Source organism: Hypanus sabinus, chromosome 1 (assembly GCF_030144855.1).
Source record: "Hypanus sabinus isolate sHypSab1 chromosome 1, sHypSab1.hap1, whole genome shotgun sequence".
In the NCBI taxonomy this organism is placed as follows: Eukaryota; Metazoa; Chordata; class Chondrichthyes; order Myliobatiformes; family Dasyatidae; genus Hypanus; species Hypanus sabinus.
The window spans coordinates 159,647,608-159,670,565 of NC_082706.1; the positions used below are offsets into that span (position 1 = coordinate 159,647,608).

Consider the following 22,958-nt stretch of genomic DNA (forward strand, 5'->3'; position numbering starts at 1 on the left):
TTGAGGAAAATGTTCACAAGGGAATGCTGCCCTGACTGCTTGCTTCCTTTATTTCTCCTGATGGTCACCCATCTACTATCTGAAGCCTCCTCAGTAAAAGTTTTATCTACGAGGTTTTCAGCCTTCCAGATGGTTCTGAGTAGTTGCAGCTCCAGCTCTAATTTCTTGATCTGGTCAGTCAGGACCTGTAGTTGGATGCACTTCCTACAGATGTAGTCATCAGGGAAACTATTAGGTATCCAGGAATCCCATATCTTACGGGAGGAGCATTCCACTGCTTTAACTACTATCCTGCCTACACCTGTTGTACCATTGGCTATAACTTCTGAAGCTTAAGGTCTAGCTTCTGTCTGTTCTCACGAAAGCTTGTCGAGTCAAATCCTGACCACTCTTAACACTGGCCCACTCTACAATCAAAGCTTGGATTATACCTCACTTCTTTTTATTGGCTGGAAAATTAAATCAAAGGAAAAATGCCAGGAATGCTCAGCCAGTCAGGCCATATCTGTGGGAAGTGTAACAGTCAACTTTTCAGTTGGAGGCTGACTTTTTTCACTTACAACTGATTTCCAAGAGAAGCAGAAGTAGCATGCATATAGAAATCTGTTTTTCAGAATCAGATCAGGTTTATTCTCACTGGCATGTGACGTGAAATTGGTTAACTTAGCAGCAGCAGTTCAATGCAATACATAATCTAGCAGAGAATAAAAATAATAATAAGCAAGTAAATTAATTACAGTATACATATACTAAAAAGATATAAAAACAGAAATACTGTATATTTTTTAAAAAGTGAGGTGGTGTCCAAAGATTCAATGTACATTTGGGAATGGGATGGCAGGGGCAAAACTACGAACTTTTTGTAGTTTTAAAAAAAGTTGAATACCTTGAAGTAATGATTGGTGACACCTTCCACATACATGAATAATCTAAAAATATCTGCATGCTTTCTGGATATTATATCTGTGTTAAAGCAATCAGCTTGTGACAGATTGACTTTTACTCATTCACAACATTATATGGAGTTGCTGGCAAGCTGAGAGGTTAATGCACGTCCCTAAGTGCCCATAAGAATGTGGTGGTAAAGTTACTTCTACAGTGCTCTTTACTTCATAGCATTCCCTTCCACATTCATTAAAGTTTCTAAGTAAGAGTGAAATGATGCATTCAGGGTCAAGGAAAATCACAGTGGGCTTACCTATCAACTTCGGCACTTTTGCCTATGTTTGGCTCAAACACTTACTGAGGCTTATGAAATCAAACTGAACTGATTTGGCCTGACCTGCTAAGTAATTAGCTCATTTTCTGTTTTTTTTTTATTACCTTTCCATGTCAACTGGTAAAAAATCTATGAAATATACTAATAGCAATGCTGGCCGGTATCATATCCACACTGGACTTCAAGTCGAGTGTCCCAGGTTTGAATCCTTGCATGCTTTCAATCCATGATGGGTTGAATGTCAAGCTAGCAACTTGGCCTTGTAAAAAAAAAGCAGACAAAAATGCTAAAGAAAAGGTGTCTTTGCCACCCAATGCCCCATAAGGTGAGGAAAGGAACAATAAAACACTAACAGCACTGTAAGAAATATCTTTACTACATGCAATTTAGCATACTGAAGTATAGTTTTATTGGATTATTGTTCTATAGAAGTATTGCACTGTTGAATATAGTTAAAGTATTGTATTATTAGTTGGTATAATACTGCTTTGGCACCAACAGAATCAACAAACTCATTCATAAGGCCAGTGATGTTGTGGGGGTGGAACTGGACTTTCTGATGGTGGTGTCTGAAGAGAGGATGCTGTCCAAGTTGCATGCCATCTTGGACAATGTCTCCCATCCACTCCATAATGTATTGGTTAGGCACAGGAGTACGTTCAGCCAGAGACTCATTCCACCGAGATGCAACACTGAACGTCACAGGAAGTCATTCCCGCCTGTGGCCATCAAACTTTACAACTCCTCCCTTGGAGTGTCAGACACCCTGAGCCAATTGGCTAGTCCTGGACTAATTTCCACTTGGCATTATTTACTTAGTATTTAATTATATATGGTTTTATATTGCTATATTTCTACACTATTTTTGGTTGGTGCAACTGTAACAAAACCCAATTTTCCTTGGGATCAATAAAGTATGTCTGTCTGTCTTTGTTGCAGTTGGAGCATGGTTCCAATAGAACATTGTTTCACTTGTGCATGACATTTTGATGCATACTCCAGATGGAGTTTGTATATTTAGTTAATTTTTCTTGATGTATAACTTGCATCTAATCTGATCTCTAAAGCTTTATCTAGTCGTCCGTATTTTTCTTCAAAATCTGAATCAGAATCAGGTTTAATATCACTGGCATACGTCATGAAATTTATTGTTTTTGTAGTAGCAGTACAATGGAATTCATAATAAAAATTCAAACATTCAAGATTCAAAGTGCATTTATTATCAAAGAATGTATAAATTATATAACCTTGAGACATGTTTGTTTACGGCAGTCACTAAGCAAGGAACCTGAAAGAACCCAATTAAAAAAAAAATAGACCAACCCCCAGTGCCCACAGAGAAAGGATAAAAACACAACTACTCAGCTACCTGCTCACTCAGACAAACTGTCCTCCAACCTCAGGACAGGCTGCTTCTGGCCTCAGCCTCCAGTGGACTCACAGACATCAGGCCTACCCCTTCCTCGGTGGGCTTTCGGACCCAAGTCTTTGACTATTGAGTCCTGATTTCTGGATTCACTGTCTTCTTCAGTCTTCAATCTTCTGTATTGACATGCAAGACTTGCCATTGCTGGGATGACGAACTCCAGATATGCTGCTGATGGACTTGAACTTCAAACTAGCAAACCCAGGGAGCTTTGGGCTCTTGTGTTTCCTGTCTGCACTGACCTCTGATCCTGGGCTCATTTGACCTGGGAGGTCTCGTTGACCTAGTGGGGGTGGGGGGGGGGGGTTGGTGGTGGTGGAGGCACCAGCCCTTGTCTTTACTGCCTTTTGTCCACAGTGCTTGTTGGCCTAACATATGTCCACAGATGTCCTTCAATGCACATCCATGTCACAAGGCCTTCCAGTGCAGACTGGAGGTGTAGACTCTGGCCTGACATTTAACTTTCCCACGTCCTTTTCCCTTAAGCTAACCTGACCCCTAGTTCCCCTCTCTGCTACGACCGCTTGAAAGATTTTTCATTTTCTTTATTACATCTGTTTATTGAAAATAATTTGGCTTTATTGTGCTGTTAAATGTGTTAAATTCTGCTCCAACAGCACCCGGAAATGCCACCTTCTCTTGGATGTCTTTAACTCAACAGAGCATGAACTGGCTATTAGCGCAAAGAATAATGAGGATTTGATTTTGCATGCTGGAGAGTGTCAAAGGTAGGTGACAAAGATTTAGTCTAGCTCATAGTGTAATAATTTCAAAAGTTCATTAGCCAAAAATGCTTGGAAATAATTATTGCCATTTTGGCTGTTTTGGAAAAAAAATGTCATTTGTTGAAATTGTATTTGAAAAATCATTGATTTTCAAGAGATAATATTTAGGGTTTTGGATTGAATGCCCATGATATGCATCCTGATTATGATGTATCATTATAACAATAGTACAAATAGAATAATTTGCTGTAAGAAGTTGTGACACTTTTGTTAAAATATAATAATACATTAAAGTAAACAAAAAACTCAATGGAGTGGAGCAGCTAGTAGAGCTGCTGTCTTACTGACCCAGATGCAAACTTGTCCGTAAATTCTACACATCAGCAGACAGCATGCTCTCTTGTGATGATGATTTGCTTTTGGTGCACCAGTTTCCTCCGATATTCCAAAGGTGTGTGGGTTGGCAGGTTAATCAACCACTGTAAATTACTTCTAGTGTGTAGGAAAATGGGAATTAATGGGAAGAAAAAAAATGGGATTAATGTAAATAGTGGTAGATAATCAATTCTGTGAGCAGAAGTTTCTGAATTGCCTTTTTTACATTTTATTTAATATTTTAGTTTTTCTTAGAAATTCAGTTCAGTATTTTCAAAATAGCTTCTACTACTGTTGGCAAACTGAAGTTATTCTGCACCTTATAAGTATGTTATTAGAAACCAATCCATTAATCTGTTGATCATCAACCTTAGAGCAATAGTGACCAATAACAATCCATCATTGCGGAAACAAGTTAGATCACTTTCTTTTTAAAGCAAAATTTAAGATCGCTGGAAGTGTTCAGAAGGTCAAAAACAATACATAGTAAAAGGAAAACTGGTGTTAATGAGAATTATCATAATAATTTTGGTTTAGGTAGCCTACACTGATTGTCCCACTAATGATCTTTGATGGGTTTTTGTGCTAATAAAATTAATTATATCATAAAAAAACTGAATTCTTACCAGACTGTGTAAAATATAAAGTGTTGAAGTCTGCCAGTTGGTGGTTGAGTTAATTTTCCTCACTATGGCTTATTTGTAATCAACACGCTTCAAAGGATGTTGTTGTCAAAATCACTCAAATTGCTTATTTAACTTTGTGTAATGTTACTGATCTTTTCTTTGCTTTTGCCTCAGTTCATCTGCTGTCTAAGTTTTGCCTTTGAAGCCTCCAAACCTGATTATTTGAATGGATTTATGGATGAGCTATTTCTCACCTCTACTCCTGCGATTCCCCCAATTCTAGTCTTATGATCATTCCTGAATTTACTTCCTCTGTCAGTTTAAATATCAGCAGTCTTAAGCCATAAATCTGCTCCTTCAACATGCTTATTAAAGCTTACCTCTAAGCAGTCTGCCCTATTATTTCTTTATAATTTTTGTGTCATAATTTTTTGATAGTTTTTATGATTGTTTTCCGTATTGTAAGTAGTTTAGATATACATTGTTTTTGTAATGAGAAGTTTAGTATATATACATGTTGCTTGTTTAATTACCATACCATAAACTGAATAATCTAGATAATTAAAACTTAATTCATTTAAGATCAAGTAGACTTTCAACAAATGATTGGCTCTATAATTACTGTGCATGAAAAATAACTTTTAAAGAAAGAAACCATTAACGAAATAGTCTATTAATAATTTTGAAATTACCGACTCCAATATAATTAAATGAGCAATTTTGTTTTTTTTTTGCTTGAAGAGCCTTCAGCCAAAAAGTTGAATAAACCAGCAAACGTTCTTCTTCACAGTCCTCTTTTTACAGTAAGGTGTAGTATACCCCTGAATTATGTGCTGAATTTCAATTGACAAGCTCTTCCTTAATTCAGTAAAATATATTTGGTAAGGCAATGAGTTTCGAAAAATGTAGCAATACCTTGTAGACAATCCAGATATTTTAACATTTACATTCTTTTTAAGAAGTCCATTTTGATATTATCAAACTGGCTATTTGTTAAGCTATTATTTTAGTTAATACAAGAATGCTATTTCAGTTGTTACTAGAAAGCACAACAGTAATTAATTTGTTATGTGGGTCATCTTGCACCATGTTGAATTATCTTAGAATCATAGAGCACTATATCACAGAAGCAGGCCTTTTGGCCATCTAGTCCATGGTGGCCTGGTTCTCTGCCTCATCCCATTAACCTGTGACTAGACCATAGCCCTCCTTACATCTCTCAAACAAACTTTTCTTAAATGTTATAATTGAACCGACACCCACCACATCCACTAGCATCTTGCTCCACACTCACACCACCCTCTCTGAGTGAAGTAGTCTCTCTCAGTTTCCCCTTAAATATTTAAACTTTCACTTTAAATCTATGACCGACAGTTCTTGCAAATTATGAGAATGTGCTAAGTCATGGATTTTAAACTAAAGCAACTGAATGAAAATTTACTCTTTGGATGAACTGCAATGTCAATGTTATGTCATCTGTCGGCTGTGCAGTGAACTGAATGCAGCAAATCAAACTAAAATTATTGCTGTATTAGAAACACTCTTTAAGCTAAGAGCTTGTTTCTATTAATAGGTAATGGAAAAGGCTATTAAAAATTTCTAATGGATTTATAAAGATGAATGTGAATTCAAGATTGTTTCAAACATATTGCGAAATACAGGAAATATATTAAAGGTTCTTAATTGTTGCTAATAGTGACAATCTAGCCAAGACACCAATATTACATATTCATTGGAAATTTTTTGGAGAAAGCACAATCTTAGATTTTTAACCTTGGGAAAATTGGCAATGAAATGTGTTCGCCTTCCTTTATTTTTATTTGGCCAGTGAGAGGTTTTTGAGAACACGTAGTAAGCTCCAATCTCGATGATACTGCACTAAACTAGTCTACTTATATCTCTTAAATATGAGGTATACTTTGGCTATGGCAGGTGCTGACGAGGTTCTTGAAATGAATCTGATCTGAGAAACATTGAAGATGAGCACAATACAATTGAAAGCAAAATGTTCAGTGACTGCTCTAGCGTAATTTGTGTGGGATTTGAAAATTAGGTGAATGATCTTGTATTTCCATGTAGGCATGAAGCACTCTGGATATAAAATAAGAAGGCATTAGGTAGACCCAAGAAGCAGTTGAGTTGAAGACATAGTTTATGTGGTGCAGGCCTCATCAGTACAAACTGAAGACTACGTGATTAAAATTCTGGTGGTGGTTTTCAGCACTGAATTTTGCATTGATCATGAGGAAATTCTGAGAAGCTGCTTTTTTAAAAAAAATATAGATTAATGAGAGAGTCACTAATTAAATTCCCAGTCATAGAGTTTTACAGTGCAGAAACGGGCCCTTCAGCCCAACTCGTCTATAACAACCAAGTCATCAATCTGAGTGCATTTGGTCCATATTTCTCTTGGCCTGTTCTATCCATGTAACTGACCAAATATCTTTTAAGCATTTTTATTGTACTCTGGTAGCTTGTTTCATATACCCCCTATCCACTATGTGGTAAAACGTTGTTCCATAGGATCCTTGTAAATGTTTCTCCTCATCTGCATGTATACTGTATACAACTGTGAGATTCATCTCCTTACAGGCAGCTACAAAATAAAGAAACATAATAGGATCCATTTAAAAAGCCCCACATGGCAAAGTCCATCTAACACCTAATTTGCAAAAAAAAAAGAACAAATTGAGCAAACAATAAAAAAGTAAACAAATAAGATGCAGAACATGAACTGCAAAGTCCTGAAAGTAAGTCCATAGCCATGGAACAAGTTGAGTCATGAGGCAAGTGAAGCTGGTCCAGGAGCTCAATGGCTGCACACCAGAGCCACAGAGCTAGTTCAGTGCTGAGGCAAGTGCCGATGATTGCAAGCCACAGCTGTGGAGTCATTGAAGCGAGTAAACCTATGGAGTAGTGAGCTGAACACCGGTTCATCCTTTGCCCTTGGCCTTGATGCTTTGACCTTTTAATCTGGCTGAGCACTTAAATCGGCTAACTATTGGTTTGTTTCTGCTTTCAGGACCTGGCCCCACCATGTCAATCTGGCCCCAAGACCCTGGAGTTGTCTGCTCCCTCCATGATCTTATGTATTTCCTTAAGTTTGCCCTTCAGTCTGCTACATTCCAGGGAAAAAATCCCAGCCTTTCCTTAGAACTTAAGCCTTTCAGTACTGGTAACATCCTCACAAATCTTTTCTGCACCATTTAAAGTTCCATGACATTCTTAATTTAAATTGCATGCTCAGGTTAGTTTACCAGTTAGTGCCCTGGGCCATACCAAAGTGAACTTTAATGAGATAGAATGAAATAAAATGTACAGTGTGCTTTTTTTATTATAACAACCTTAATCCGCAAAGGTGGATGAATACTTCGAACTGTGGACATTCCAGTTTTTTAATGTTTAGTTTTTCATGCTTTACAACTTTCCCTGCTTTTTTGGTGTTACCTGGCTGATGCAGAGTATTAGATTTATGCCACCTGTACCACTTTGTTTTGAGACCAAAAAGTTCTACTTTATTCTAATTGGACCGCAAGACCTTCTTCCATATCTTTACATTATCTTCTAAGTGATACTTTGAAGTTTTGGAGCTGTTAACTTTCCCTCCATTTGCAGCCACTGACTAAATGAATCTCCTCTGCGTTCCTTTCCAGGGCAATTACATTAGATCTGGGATGAGTAGAAACTTATTCCCTTAGAGTAATGAGCACATCGAATGAACTTGCACATCAGATTGTGAACACAAAGACATTGAATCTATCTTAAAAAAAAAGCTGCTGAATATATTTCAATTTGCAATAGACATTAAGGGATATTAAGTGAGAAAGATAGATGATGACCAATGATTATTTTGAATGGAAGAGCAGGCTTGAATAGTTGAAAGTCTAAAGCTCCAATTTTCTCTTTGTATAGTTTTATTTAGTTTGTGTTTTACAGTATTTTAATTAACAATTTTTATTTTAAATCTGTTTTTGATGGCCTAAGTAGCAGACATTATTCAGAACAGTCAGCTATTGCATTCATGGACTACTTTTGCGAAAAACATCAGATAATTAATCAAAAGTGAAAATGAAGCTACCGTATTTACATGGCAACTGGATTTGATTCTTTTTTTGATTTTCACGTGAAAGTAAAGATCTGGCCTCTATTATTTGGAAAGTCATTTAATTGAGTTATTAACATTGTTCATTCATTTTAAGTTATTTGTCTCTGAACAACCTTTTGATTGGGAAATGCATATAGATGCACTATTTGGAGTTTTTCAGAAGAACAACATTAAACTGAATTAGTTTAATTTTCATTCAACAACCCTTCAAATTACTCAGCATGCATTTAATTTACTGAACTTATGAAAGAGGTTATGGCTCAAAATGATTTTCTTCAATAAGGAGGCAATTAGAATCAAATTAAAATCTTGTTTACAATTGCTATCTAAAGTGAATATAAATTATCTAAAATTAATTTCAATTTAACAATACTGAATTGGTTTTATAAAGAAATAAGCCTCCTCAGAAAATAAAATTACGAGCAGTAACTGGTTCAGATGTTTTCAGAAGTATTTTTAACTTTTTTTTGTAATTTATTTTTTATTGAAGTTCATCATCAAACAAACATTTCCATAAGATGTATTTCAGACATTGTAGATATATATCATATAAAATCTTGGTTTTAGCATTCACAATTTTTTATTGGAATTTCTTTGTTTAGTACTGTTCTATGTCAGCTTAGGTGGAATATTGCATGTATTTGATTTCAAAGTTACATCAAGTCAATGACTACTTTTGTCCAACTTAAACATGACAAATTTAAATACAGCATACTTCTAAGATGACATACTTTGGGAACTTTATATCTCTTTTGAAGGGATTATTCAAGGGCTTGTTTTCTGACTCCAACAGCTTAATTTCAGATAAAAGGTAATGTGTTAAGATTGCAATATATACCAATCAATTTGATGTTGCAATAAACAAAGTGCTGGAATAACTCAGTAGTGGAGAGAACTATGGAGGGCAGAAGGACAGTCAATGCTTTGGGTCAAGACTCTTCAACTAGACCTAAAGATAAAGAGAGAATAGCCAGCTAAAAGGGATAGAGTAACGGCTGGCAAACAGTATATCCAGGCGTGGAGAGGTGATAGGGTGGTGGAGAAGGAAAAAGTGATAAGCGGATGCAACAAAAGTGATAGAGAAATATGGAGTGTGGAATCAAATAAGCAATGTAGGGTGGGCAGTGTTGAGAGAGTGGGTAAAGGAGTGGCAGATGGAATAAAATGAAAGATAGTTTGGGCTTATGTACTTTGGTAGGAAGAGTAAAAGTATAGCCTATTTTCTGCACTTTGTAGAAAATAGGGAGGGAATTCAAAAATTGGAGATGCAAAAGGAATTGGAGGCCCATGTTCAAGGTTCTCTTGTGGTGTATGGTAGTGGCGGAAATTGTGACAGATGGTGCATCCATCTGCAGAGGTTATGCAGTGCAAAATGAGGATTAAAGTAATATTTTTTCTTCTGTCCAGCAGAAGGAGGAGTGAAAGTAGAGCTGTGGAATATAGATAAGATGCTATGAAGGGTTCTGTCTACTAGGGTAGAGGAGAAGCCAAAGTTCAGGAAGAAGGAAGATATCTAAGAGGTCTGTCACATTATCAAAGCAATTGCGATGGAGGTGGAAGAACTGGCAGAATGCAATGAAGTTCTTGCAGGAAGTATGGTCGATATAGCTGTAGAAGTATTTAGGCTTGTAAAGGATGCTTGTGGATAGCTTATTCTCTGAGATGGAGATACCCTCAAATGAAAGAGAAAAGTCCAAGTGAAGGTATGAGTCAAAAGGCAGAAAAAATAATGACATTCTCAAATTCTATATATGTGCAAGAAGCAGCACCAGTGCAGCTGGTGATATACTGGACAGCAGTGTGTGTGTTCTGAATGGGATCGTGGAGGCAAAAAGAAATTCTTCCACTTATTTTACAAAAAGATAAATGTAGCTTGGGCCATGTTAAATCCTCATACTTAAAACATTGGAAGGAGAAAATGAATGGAACTGAATGAGAAGTTGTTTATGTGATGTTAAGTTCATCTGGGTGGATGAATATAATGGTGGAGAGAATCTGGTTGTGCCTCTTTCTTGGATGAAGCTGAATGGTCCTCAGGTTCTTTCAGTGTGGTATGGTTGTGTAGATGTGTGTATGTAAGAAAGAATGGAGGTAATAAGTTTGGTTAGGCAAAAGCAGGTGGAAAAAAAATGGATCTCCATGAATAGTGGATACTACAAGGTTGGAAGCAGAAATGAAGCCCCATAGCTGTGAAGGAGTTAATGTTTCGATGTTTGGGTCATGGTTCAGAAGGGCATGGTGGATTTGTCTGAGAACTGACACTTGATCTCTGAAAGAAAGAAGATAATTTGCCACACTATAGTAGTGCCACTACTGTCTGTGTCCTAATGCACCACAATAATGAGACAAGCGAGGGACAACTCCTCATTTTCTGCCAGGGTAAGCTGCTGAATGCAACACTGAAGTTTTCATCTTGAGATGGCTGACTCTTTCATTCTGTTTCAGGGCTGGCCTTTTCTGTATGTCATTGTTTTGGCCTAGTTTTTAGTTTTATTTTTTGTTCAGTCTATCCTGCTCTTCAGCCTCATCATGGAAATATATTACCAAGACAACGAAGCTAAATCTCTTTTTCACTGTTCCTTAATTGCCAGGTTACGTCTGTTAGAATCCTATCGAAAATATTCTTTTTGTCTACTCATCCTTACCTGAACTTTTTCTACTATTTTTGTCTTTTTTCCAGTTCTAATGAAAGATCTTGGCCCTGAAATATAAATCTTCCATCTTTCTGCCTGATGTGCAGAGTGCTTACTACATTTTCTGTTTATATTTCAGAGATCCACCATCTTCATTTCTTTTGTTTTTAACATGCTATTGATTTTTTCCTCAGTATTGATGCTGTTGTATTATTGTAAAAATTTGATATTTATCTTGCAGAATGGCCATACAAGTCAACAAGTTCAAATTTGAAACTCTTCCAGCATCCAGCGCTGTAGGTGAAATGTGTGCAGAAAGCCAAAAGCACTTAGAAGAGGAATGGAGCCATGCTCAGGCTATGGAGATCAATAGCAAGTTAAACATCAGCTGGAAGATCATATCCTTTTGTGATACTCAAAAATAACTATTAAAGGACCCAAGAAGTAAGAGATTGCAGATATTGGAATCTGGTACATAAAGTGAACTGCTAGAAAAACCAAGGGTCAAGGTCAAGTAGAGGGAAAAGAGATGTGTCGATGTTTTATGTTGTAACCTTTATATCAGTTTATTGTTTTGCTGTAATGTGCCAATATTGTTGTCGTTTCTGCAAGCAATACAACTATACAGGATATACTTTGAGCATATTGAACCTTCAAAGGAATTGTTTGGAATTTCATTCATTCATTATTAGGTATATAAACATGGATATCTGATTTAGGAGCAGGTATCGAACTTTTTGATCTTGCTTTACATTCAACAAGTTTATGCGAATCAGACTGTAACATCTGCCTACCCTTAATAACCTTCTTTACAAAGAATCTACTGCTCTGCTTCCTGGATGAAGTAGTGACTTGCTGAGAAAAGGAGAATTGTCTAGTCTTTATTTGAAATAGGTACTCCTTTAAACAGACAACTAACAATGTGAATCTGAGACTTTAAGGTAAATTGTTTTCTATTGTTTTCCATCAATCTGCTTATGACCTTCCTTGCTTTGACTTTTTTGCAATTTCTTGCCTTCTTAATGATCAGTACATGCTTCTTATCATCAGATTTGTTTTGATTAATATTCATATACAGGTCTTCCCCAGCCTATGAACACTTGACTTACATCCAGTCTATACAAATGAATGAGCATTTGGGAGATCAGCAAGATGGTTTTGCCTGCTGCTACAGGGTTGCAAGCATCTTTTGTCTTGTGGGAACTCAGTTTGCAGCTGCATTTCCAACTTACCAGTCTGTTTGGGTTACAAACAGTTCATTGGAAGGACCTGCAAATTTTTGCCTTGCTCCTCATCATTCCCTCCACTTCTTGCAAAATTCCATTTGTTGACAGAAAGCAAATTTAGAATGGCTGTCAGTGGTCTCTTCACTTTCTTCTTTAAGCACCTCACCTTGTAATATCTCTTAGGTTCGTAAGGATCTTCTTTACATATTGTTTTCTTTTTCGATGCTCTCTCAACCCCTCAATGAGTGGCTTCATATTATGAGTTAATACATAACTCATTTTGTTCCAGCAGCTCACAGGTCATGTATTATCCCGATGCAAGCTTTGAGGCATAGAATCATAGAACACTACAGCATATAAACAGGCCCATTGGTCCTTCTAGTTCTTCCTGAACTATTAACCTACCTAGTCCCATTGACTTACCATACCATAGCCTACCATACCTCACCCATGCATGTAACATTCAAATTTCTGTTACATGTTGAAATTGAATCCACATCCACCATTTCCACTGGCAGCTCATTCCACTCTTTTAACCACCCTTTCAGTGAAATAGTTCCCCTCATGTTCCCTTAAACATTTCACCTTTCACCCTTGGTCCATGACCTCTAGTTCTAGTCTTACCTAACGTCAATGGAAAGCAGTTGCCTGTATTTACTTTATGTATAACCTTCATAATTTTCTATATTCTTATCAAATTAATACTCATTCTCTTAAGCACTAGGGAATAAGGCCCTAATCAATTCAACGTTTCCCTATAACTCAGGTCTTCAAGTCTTAGCACCATCATTGTACATCTTTTCTGGACTCTTTCATTCTTATTGATGTATTACACGTAGGTAGGTAATCAGAACTGCACACAATACTCCAAGTTAAGCCTCACTAATGCATTATATAACTTTGGTATAACACCTCATCTCCCGTACTCAGTACTTTGATTTAAGAAGGCTATTATGCCAAAACCTTTCTTTACGACCCTATCTACCTGTGATGCTACTTTCAAGGAATTATGGATCTGTATTCCCAGATCCCCCTATTTTACACACGCCTCTGTCCTACCACTCACTGCGCAAGTCCTACTCTGGTTAGTCCTCCCAAAGTGCAACATCTCACACATTTGCATTAAATTCCATTTGCCATTTTCAGTCCATTTTTTCAGCAGGTCCAGATTCTGCTGCCTTCCACGCTGTTCATTGCACCCCTAATTCACAAATTTTCTGATCCAATTTACTATATTATCCAAATACCATAAAATATGGGAGCAGAATTGGGCCATTTGACCTATTAAGTCTGCTCTGCAATTTCATCGTAGCTGAACCAATTTTCCACTCAGCCCCAAACTCCTGCCTTCTCTCCATATTCCTTCATGCCCTGACCATTAAGAATCTATCAACATTGGCCTTAAATGTACATACAGACTTGGCCTCCACAGCTGTCTGTGCCAAAGAATTCCACAGATTCATCACCCTCTGGCTAAATAAATTCCTCCTCATCACTGTTCTACAAGAACAGTCCTCTATTTTGAGGCTGCGTCCTCTGGACTTAGACTGTCCCACCACAGGAAACATTCTCTCCACATCCACTCTATCAAGGCCTTTCACCATTCCATTGGTTTCAATGAGGTCACCCCTCATTCTTCTGAATTCTAGTGAATACAGGTCAGAGACATCAAACACTCTTCATATGACAACCCATTCAATCGTGGAATAGTTTTCCTGAACCTCCTATGAATCCTTTCCAGTTTCAGCACATCCTTTCTAAGATAAAAGGCCCAAAATCACTCAGAATACTCTGTGAGGCCTCAACCAGTGCTTTATAAACTATCAACATTACATCCTTGCTTTTATATTCTAGTCCCGTTGAAATGAATGCTAACAGTACATTTGCCTTCCTGCACATGGACTCCCAGGTCCTTTTGCACTTCAGATTTTTGAATGTTCTCTCCATTTAGAAAATCGTCAATCCTTTCATTTCTTCATCACCATGCACTTCCTGACACTATTCCACCTGCAACTTTTTGCCCATTCTTCTAATCTGTCCTCTGTATCCTCTCTACTTTCTCAAGACTACTGCCGCTCCACCTATCTTCATATCATCTGCATACTTTGCAACAAAACCATCAATTCCATCATCCAAATCATTAACATGCAACGTCAAAAGAATTGGTCCCAACACAGACTCCGTGAAACACCACAACCAACCAGAAAAGGCTCTCTATCTTCTCACTTTTTGCCTCCTGCCAATCAGCCACTGTTTTATCCATGCTAGAATCTTTACTGTAGTACCATGGGCTTGTTGCTTGTTAAGCAGATTCATGTGACACCTTGAAAATCTGAAAATCGAAGTACGCAACAATCATTCAGGTCGTTGATATGGACGACAAGCAGCAACGGACCCAGCACTGATCCTTGAGGGTCAATGCTATTCGCAGGCATCCAGTTAGAGTGGCAACTAGCTACTACCACTCTCTGGCTTCTCCCATGAAACCAATATCAAATCCAATTTGCTACCCCATCCTGAATGCCAAGCAACTGAACCTTTTAGACTAGCCTCTCATGTGTGACCTTGTCAAATGCATTGTCCATGTAAACAACATCCACTACATTGCCTTCATTAACCTTCCTAGTAATTTCCTCAGAACTCAATAAGATTGGTTAGACCTAACATGCACAAAACCATGTCGACTACCCCCAGTCAGTCCCTGTCTATCAAAGTACTTGGATAACCATTACCTTAGGATACTTTCCTATTACTTACCCACTATTGAAGTCAGGCTCACTGGCCTATAATTTCCTTTCTTCTGCCTCCCTTCTTAAAGATTGGAGTGGCACTTGCAATTTTCCAGTCCTCCAGAATCATTCCAGAATTTAGTATTCCTTGAAAGATCATTACTGAGCCTCCACAATCTTTTAAGGTACCTCTTTCAGAACCATGTGGTGGTATCCATTTAGTCCAGATGACTTACCTCAGACTTTTCAGCTTACCAGGCACCTTTTTCCTAGAAATAGCAATGACACTCACTTCTGTCCACTGACACACTCTCATTTCTGGCATTCTGCTGGTGTCTTCCATAGTGAAGATAGGTGCAACATACTTAGTACATTCGTCCGCCGTTTCTACATCCCCCATTACTACCTCTCCAACACAAGATTTCTATCCAGAAATGTCTGTATTTTTGTCAGTAGTTAGTGTATGGAAAGCAGGTTCCACGGTTCTTCCATTCTCTGTTTCTTAAGCACAAGCCTGAAGCACTCAACAAATTCAAATGCATAGTTCTTGCTGCACCAACTCTGTTATATTTACATATTGACCAGAAGACAAAGGAATAGAATTAGGCCATTTGGCCCATTCAGTGTTCTCTGCCATTTCATCATGGCTGATCCTTTTCTCTTTCAACCCCATTCTCCTGCCTTATCCTTGTAAACTTTCATGCCCTAACTAATCAAGAACCTATCAAATCCCACCTTCAATACACCTAATGACCTGAGCTCCACATCTGACTGAATTCCACAGACTCACCAACCTCTGGCTAAAGAAATTCCTCCTCATCTCTGTTCTAAATGGACACTTCTCTATTCTGAGGCTGTGCCCTCAGGTCCTAGATTCCTCTACTACAGGAAAGATCATCTTCTCATCCACTCTATCTGGGCCTTTCAACATTTGATAGTTTTCAACAAGATCCTTCCTCATTCTTCTAAATTTCAGCGAGTACAGGCCCAGAGCCATCTAACAACACTCCCCTTTCAATCCCAGAATCATTCTCATGAACCTCCTCTGAGCCCTCTCCAATGGCACATCCTTTCTTAGATAAGGGTCCCAAAGCTGCTCTCAGTACATCTTAAGTAAGGCCTCAGCAGAACCTTAAGAAACTTCAGCATTACTTCTTTGCCTTTATCTTCTAGTCCTCTCAAAATGAATGCTAACATTCTATTTGCCTTTCTTACCACTGACTTGACCTGCAAGCAATCCTGCATGAAGACTTCCTAGTCCCTTTGCACCTCAGAGTTTTGAATTTTCTCCCTATTTAGAAAATAGTCTATTCCTTTATTCTGCATATCAAAGTACAGGACCATACACTTCCCAATGTTGTATTCCATTTACCACATCTTTACCCATTCTCCTAATCTGTTCAAGTTCTTCTGCAGCCTCTCTGCTTCCTCATCACTCCCTATGCCTCCACCTATCTTCACATCATCCACAAACTTGGCATAAAGCCATCAATTCCAACATCCAAATCATTGATAATGTAAAAGAAACGGTCCCAGCACTGACCCCTGTGGAACATCACTAGTTACTGGCAGCGAACTAGAAAAGGCTCCCTTTATCCCCACTCTTTGTCTCCTGCTAGTTAGCCAATCCTCTGCTCATACTGGTATCTCTCCTGGAAACAGTGGGGTCTTGTTATGCAGCCTCATGTGCAGCACCTTGTGGAAGGCCTTTTGAAAATTGAAGTACATTACATCCATGATTCTGCTTGTTATTTTCTCAAAGAATTCCAACAAGTTTTTCACTTAAGGAAACTATGCTGACTCTACTGTATTTTATCATGTGCCTCCAGGTAACCTGAGACTTCAATCTTGAAAATCAGCTCCAACATCTTCCAACCACAGAGGTCAAGCTAACTGGCCTTTATCTTCCTTTTTTCTGCCTTCCTCCCTTTTTCAAGATTGGAGTGACATTTGCAGTTTTTCAGCCCTCCAGAGCCATGCCAGAATCTAGTGATTCTTGAAAGATCATTACTCATGCCTCCATAAACTCTTCAGCTACTCTTTCAGAACCCTGGTGTGTAGTGCATTTGGTTCAGGTGGCTAAACTACCCTCAGACCTTTTGGCTTCCCAAGCACCTTCTTTAGTCGTAAGAACAGGACTCACCTTTGCCCCTAACACTCTTGAACTGTTGGGCCTGAACTGTTCCCTGTTCCTGACCCTGGGAGGCAACATACCATCTGTGTGCCTCTTTCATGTCCACAGAATCTCTTCTAACTATGGAATCCCATATTACAGCTGCTGTCTGCTTCTTTTCCCCTTCCCTTCTTAACCCCAAACCAGAGACCCAGTCACTTCTGCACCTTCCCGGTAGCTCACTTATTCTGCAATATCCAAAGCAGTATACTATTATTGTTATTATTGAGATTACCACAGAGATTGGCTACACTGGTGGCCCATTTCCTTTTGCTCTCCTGGCAGTTACCTGCTTCCTGTAACTTAAGGGTGACTACATCCCAGTAGCTCCTATTGATGATCTCCTCATTTTCCTGTATGAGACAAAGTCATCAAGCTGCAGCTTCAGTTCCTTCACGTGTGCTCTGAAGAGCTTCACCTTGGTATATCTGGTATGGATGTAGTTATCTGGGAGGCTGGAAATTTCCCAGAATTCCTGTATTTCACACTAAGAACACTACACAGCCCCTGGAGCCATTCTCACTGCACTAAATATGCACTAACAGATGAAGAATGAAAGAGAAAAGAAACTGATCTCACCCAAGCCTATTGAGCCAAAGCCTCCCCACTCTAACACTGGCCTACTCCAATAATGGCTTACTTCCTTATTTTTATTTGTCCTTACTGAATCATGATATGATTGGGCTGCTGAAAAAAGCTGAAAACTCACTATCATTCACCCCATGTGTGCATAGAATGCATAAAAACATTAATTTTAATTTTAAGGTGCTGTTACCAATGACCACTTTGGCTATATTAGAGTAGGGCTACTTTTGCTCATCTTGTTTCACTCTTCATGCTCTTTCAGAGTTTCAGTTACATGCGCAGACTTCCACATTTCTTCTGGGTACGTAATTTGGTAACTCCATCTATATGAATTTTCTGATTAGGCTGTCTTTAAAGTTATCGAACTTCCATTCTTCCAAGTATTTTCCACTACAGTACTGAACTCACCCCCAAATTTTTTTTTTCTGCACAGATGATGCATGCAATATTGCCGGTATCTTGATATGTAAAAATATCGCCAGTTTTTATCTTTTGTTTTTGATGTGAAGACGTTAGTTCAGAATCTGAGTTGCAAAAGCCTTTCTACCTTATACTTTGTACAAGCTTTGCTTTTCTAAGTAGTTAACTCTTCTGTTTTTTTCCCAACATCCTTAGATTACTAAAAATAATAATTACTATTTGCAAATAGTGCTAATAATAATATTTGAAAAATGTAATAGGTTAAAAAAATTATAATTTCAATAAAGTACCCCCAGTGGTGCAAGCAATTACACAGAAATGATATTTTACCTTATTCTAACAATTTTTAGATTACTTACCAAAAAAAGTCAGAATAAAGAATTTTTCACATCAAACAAACACAAACCACAACTCGCAACATAAGTAACTGGTGTCAGGCAGTCAAAGTAACTGACAGGAATAATGGAAAAAATAAAATGGTTTGATTAGGTGGGGTTGGGATTCAGTGTGCCGGCAGTTTATTGAGAATGAGCTATGGACTTCATTCTGTGTTTACTGTTACAGTTTGTAACTGTGTTGCAACTTGAAGCTCTGACAATATAAATATGTTGAAGCTCTAAAAGTTTCAAAGTAAAGGTTGTAGCACAGTTATTATTCAGAAATTTTATGGATTATATTCATTAGCACATAAATTATAACATTTCACAATTAACATAAATTTCAAAATTATATTAATATTATATAAAGTACAATTCCAGCTATGTGGCAGCAAAGCCTATGTATCATCCTGCCTTTAAAATACTGATTCACCTTTGAGTTGTATTGATCCTGTGGCTTTCAAATTGCTTCCTGAAACTTCAGCCTTTGCTGTTCTGCTGTCATCCCTGCTTGTGTCCTCTTAAATCAACTTTTGCCTGCTCCTCTCTAATGCCCGTGTCATTTCCTTTATTGCACTATGATACTGATATATCCAATTTTAGCTGCTGCTTCTTAAAACACAGGATGAATTCTATCATACTCACTGCCTCCCAGGTGCTCCTTTACCCTAAGGTGCTTAATCAACTCTGGGCATTACATAACAACTACCGTAATCTAGAACTGCTGTTCTTCTAGTGGGCTCGACCACAAGCTGTTCCATTCTACAAAATAGGGATTCTACAAATTCCCTCTCTTGGGATTGAGAACCCACCTGATTTTCCCAATCTTCTTACATATTAAAATCCACATGACTATCGCAGCATTACCATTTTGATATGCCTTTTCTGTCTTCAGCTGTTGGTTATTTGTAGCCCACATCCTGGTTACTATTTGGAGGCTGTATCTAACTCCACTAGACTCTTTTTACCCTTTTGTAACTCTACCAACCTACCTATGTCACCTCTTTCCAAAAATTTGATTTCATCTTTTACCAACAGAGCTACCTCGTTTCCTCTGCCTACCTATCCTTTCTTGACAATGGGTACCCTTGGATGTTAAGCTCCCAACAATGATCTTCTTCCAGCCTCAACTTAGCAACATCATACCTGCCAATCGAACAGTTTCAGATCACATGCCATTCACAAAGGACACCTTCAGTCCAGTGTTCATAACCTTCTTTGATTTTGTCCCCATGTTGCACTCCAATTCATCCCACTAACTGTAAATTTGCCCCATCATTTGCCTGTCTTCAATACACACTGCAACTTGTTGTTTTCCAATTGCCCCATCCTCACTCTGTTTCCTATCCTGCTGCCAAATTAGCTTGGAACCTTCCCTCACAGCTCTAGCAAGCCTGCCTGCAAAAATATTGGTCCCCTCTGGTTCAGGTGTAACCAATTCTTTTTGTTTAGTCTCCACCTTACCCAGATTTCCAGCATCTGCAGAATCTCTTGTTCTGTTTTAGACTCCTTCCTCCTTGGCTATCAAAGCTCTTTTAGAAGTTTTTCACTGTCAGCAGTGATGTTTTGGAAAAACAGCATCTATGAGAGTAATTTTCCCTATTATTTATGAATTGGCCTTTCATTTACTTTCTTGTCATTTGCTGACCTTCTCTCCCATGCACTTTAGTTACTTTATGCCAGAAAAGGAAATTGGGGTATAATTTTTCTTTGGTCCTCAGAGTCACACTCAGATTTAAAAAAAAATCTGAAGCTTTTATAAAACAAGCTGACAACTTCTTTCCTTAGTTTTATGTTTTGCACTTAAATTGTTTTGGTTGCCTTAATACACGTTTCTTAGACCAGAACTGGACATGTATTTTAATACATTATTTTCCAAGGGAAGTATTGCTACCCTTTCTTACTCAATCATTACATAGTCACATGCATTAACAATGTGGTTTTAATCTAAATTGAATTTTTCATTACTAAGACATATCTAATAGTTAAGAAGTTGAGAAGGAGGACCACAAAAGTAGTCAGCCCGGGATTACTGCCCATGCCACGCGACAGTGGGTATAAGAATAGAATGAGGTGAAGGATAAACGCGTGGCTGAGGGATTGGAGCAGGGGCAGGGATTCAGATTTCTGGATCATTGGGACCTCTTTTCGGGCAGGTGTGACCTGTACAAAAAGGACGGGTTGCAGTTAAATCCCAGGGGGACCAATATCCTGGTGGGGAGGTTTGCTAAGGCTATTGGGGAGAGTTTAAAGTAGGATTGCTGGGGGGGTGAGAACCAAAATGAAGAGACAGAGGAAGAGGCGGTTGGCTCACAATAGAGAAAGCTTGGAGACAGTGCGAGAGGGAGGATAGGCAGGTGATCGAGAAGGAACGTGCTCAGACCGATGGTTTGTGATGTGTCTATTTTAATGCAAGGGGTATTATGAACAAAGCGAATGAGCTTAGGGCATGGATCAGTACTTGGAGCTTTGATGTTGTGGCCATTATGGAGACTTGGATGGCTCAGGGGCAGGAATGGTTACTTTGAGTGCCGGGTTTTAGATGTTTCAGAAGGCACAGGGAGGGAGGCAAAAGAGGTTGGGGGTGTGGCACTTTTGATCAGCGATGGTGTCAGCCGTAGAAAAGGGGGAAGACATGGAGGAATTGTCTACGAAGTCTCTGTGGGTGGAAGTTAGGAACAGTAAGGGGTCAATAACTCTATTGAGTTTTTTTTATAGACCACCCAATGGTAACAGGGACATTGAGGATCGGATAGGGAGGCAGATTCTGCAAAGCTGTAATAATAACAAGGTTGTCGTGGTGGAAGATTTTAATTTCCCAAATATGGATTGGCATGTCACTAGATCGAGGGGTTTAGATAGGGTGGAGTTTGTTAGGTGTGTTCTGGAAGGTTTCTTGACACAGTATATAGATAAGCCTACAAGAGGAGAGGCTGCACTTGATATGGTATTGGGGAATGAACCTGGTCAGGTGTCAGATCTCTCAGTGGGAAAACATATTGGAGATAGTGATCACAACTCATCGGCGAGGAATAGGAACAGACAAGTTAGAAAAGCGTTTAATGGAGTAAGGGGAAATATGCGGCTATCAGGCAGGAACTTGGAAGCATGAATTGGAAACACATGTTCTCGGAAATGTACAGCAGAAATGTGGCAAATGTTCAGGGGATATTTCCATGGAATTCTCCAAAGGTACATTCCATTGAGACAGGGAAAGGATGGTATGGTACAGGAACCGTGGTGTACAAAGGCTGTTGTAAATCTAGTCAAGAAGAAAAGAAGAGGTTATGAAAGGTTCAAAAAGCTAAGTAATGATAGAGAGCTAGAAAATTATAAGGCTAGCAGGAAGGAGCTCAAGAAAGAAATTAGGAGAGCAGAAAGGGCCATGAGGAGACCTTGGCAGACAAGATTAAGGAAAAACCCAATGCATTCTACAAATATGTTAAGAGCAAGAGGATAAGACGTGAGAGAATAGGACCAATCATGTGTGACAGTGGAAACGTGTGTATGGTACCAGAGAAGATAGCAGAGGTACTTAATGAATATTTTGCTTCAGTATTCTGTATGGAAAAGCATCTTGGCAATTGTAGGGATGACTTACAGCAGACTGAAAAGCTTGAGCATGTCGACATTAAGAAAGAGGATGTGCTGGAGCTTTTGGAAAGCATCAAGTTGGATAAGTCACTGGGACCAGACGAGATGTACCCCAGGCTGGTAGAGGCGAGGGGGAGATTGCTGAGTCTCTGGTGATGATCTTTGCGTCATCAGTGGGGACAGGAGAGGTTCCGGAGGATTGAATGGTAGTGGATGTTGTTCTGTTATTCAAGAAAGGGAGTTGAGATAGCCCAGGAAATTATAGACCAGTGAGTCTTACTTAAGTGGTTGGTAATTTGATGGAGAAGATCCTGAGAGGCATGATTTATGAATGTTTAGAGAGGCATAATATGATTAGGAATAGTCAGCATGGCTTTGTGAGAGGCAGGTCATGCCTTACGAGCCTGACTGAATTTTTTGAGGATGTGACTGAACACATTGATGATGGTAGAACAGTAGATGTAGTGCATGTGGATTTCAGCAAGGCAATTGACAAGGCACCCCATGTATGGCTTATTGAGAAAGTAAGGAGGCATGGGATCCAAGGGGACATTGCTCTGTGGATCCAAACTGGCTTGCTCACATAAGGCAAGGAGTGGTTGTAGATAGGTCATATTCTGCATGGAGGTCGGTGACCAGTGGTGTGCTTCAGGGATTTGTTCTGTGACCCCTACTCTTTAAGACTTTTATAACTGACCTGGATGAAGAAGTGGAGGGATGGGTTAGTAAATTTGCTGATGACACA

General features: G+C 38.7%; 1 protein-coding gene across 8 annotated transcripts in view; it reads left to right on the forward strand.

The window, feature by feature from the left end:
- Window positions 1–22,958, forward strand: part of trappc9 (trafficking protein particle complex subunit 9) — a 551,561-nt gene that overhangs the window by 271,453 nt on the left and 257,150 nt on the right. For all 8 annotated transcript variants that reach the window (XM_059979921.1, XM_059979908.1, XM_059979899.1 and 5 more), the window contains 2 exons: window positions 3,263–3,373; window positions 11,351–11,506. In XM_059979921.1, the coding sequence (XP_059835904.1) occupies window positions 3,263–3,373; window positions 11,351–11,506 (267 nt within the window). The remainder of the gene's footprint in view (window positions 1–3,262; window positions 3,374–11,350; window positions 11,507–22,958) is intronic.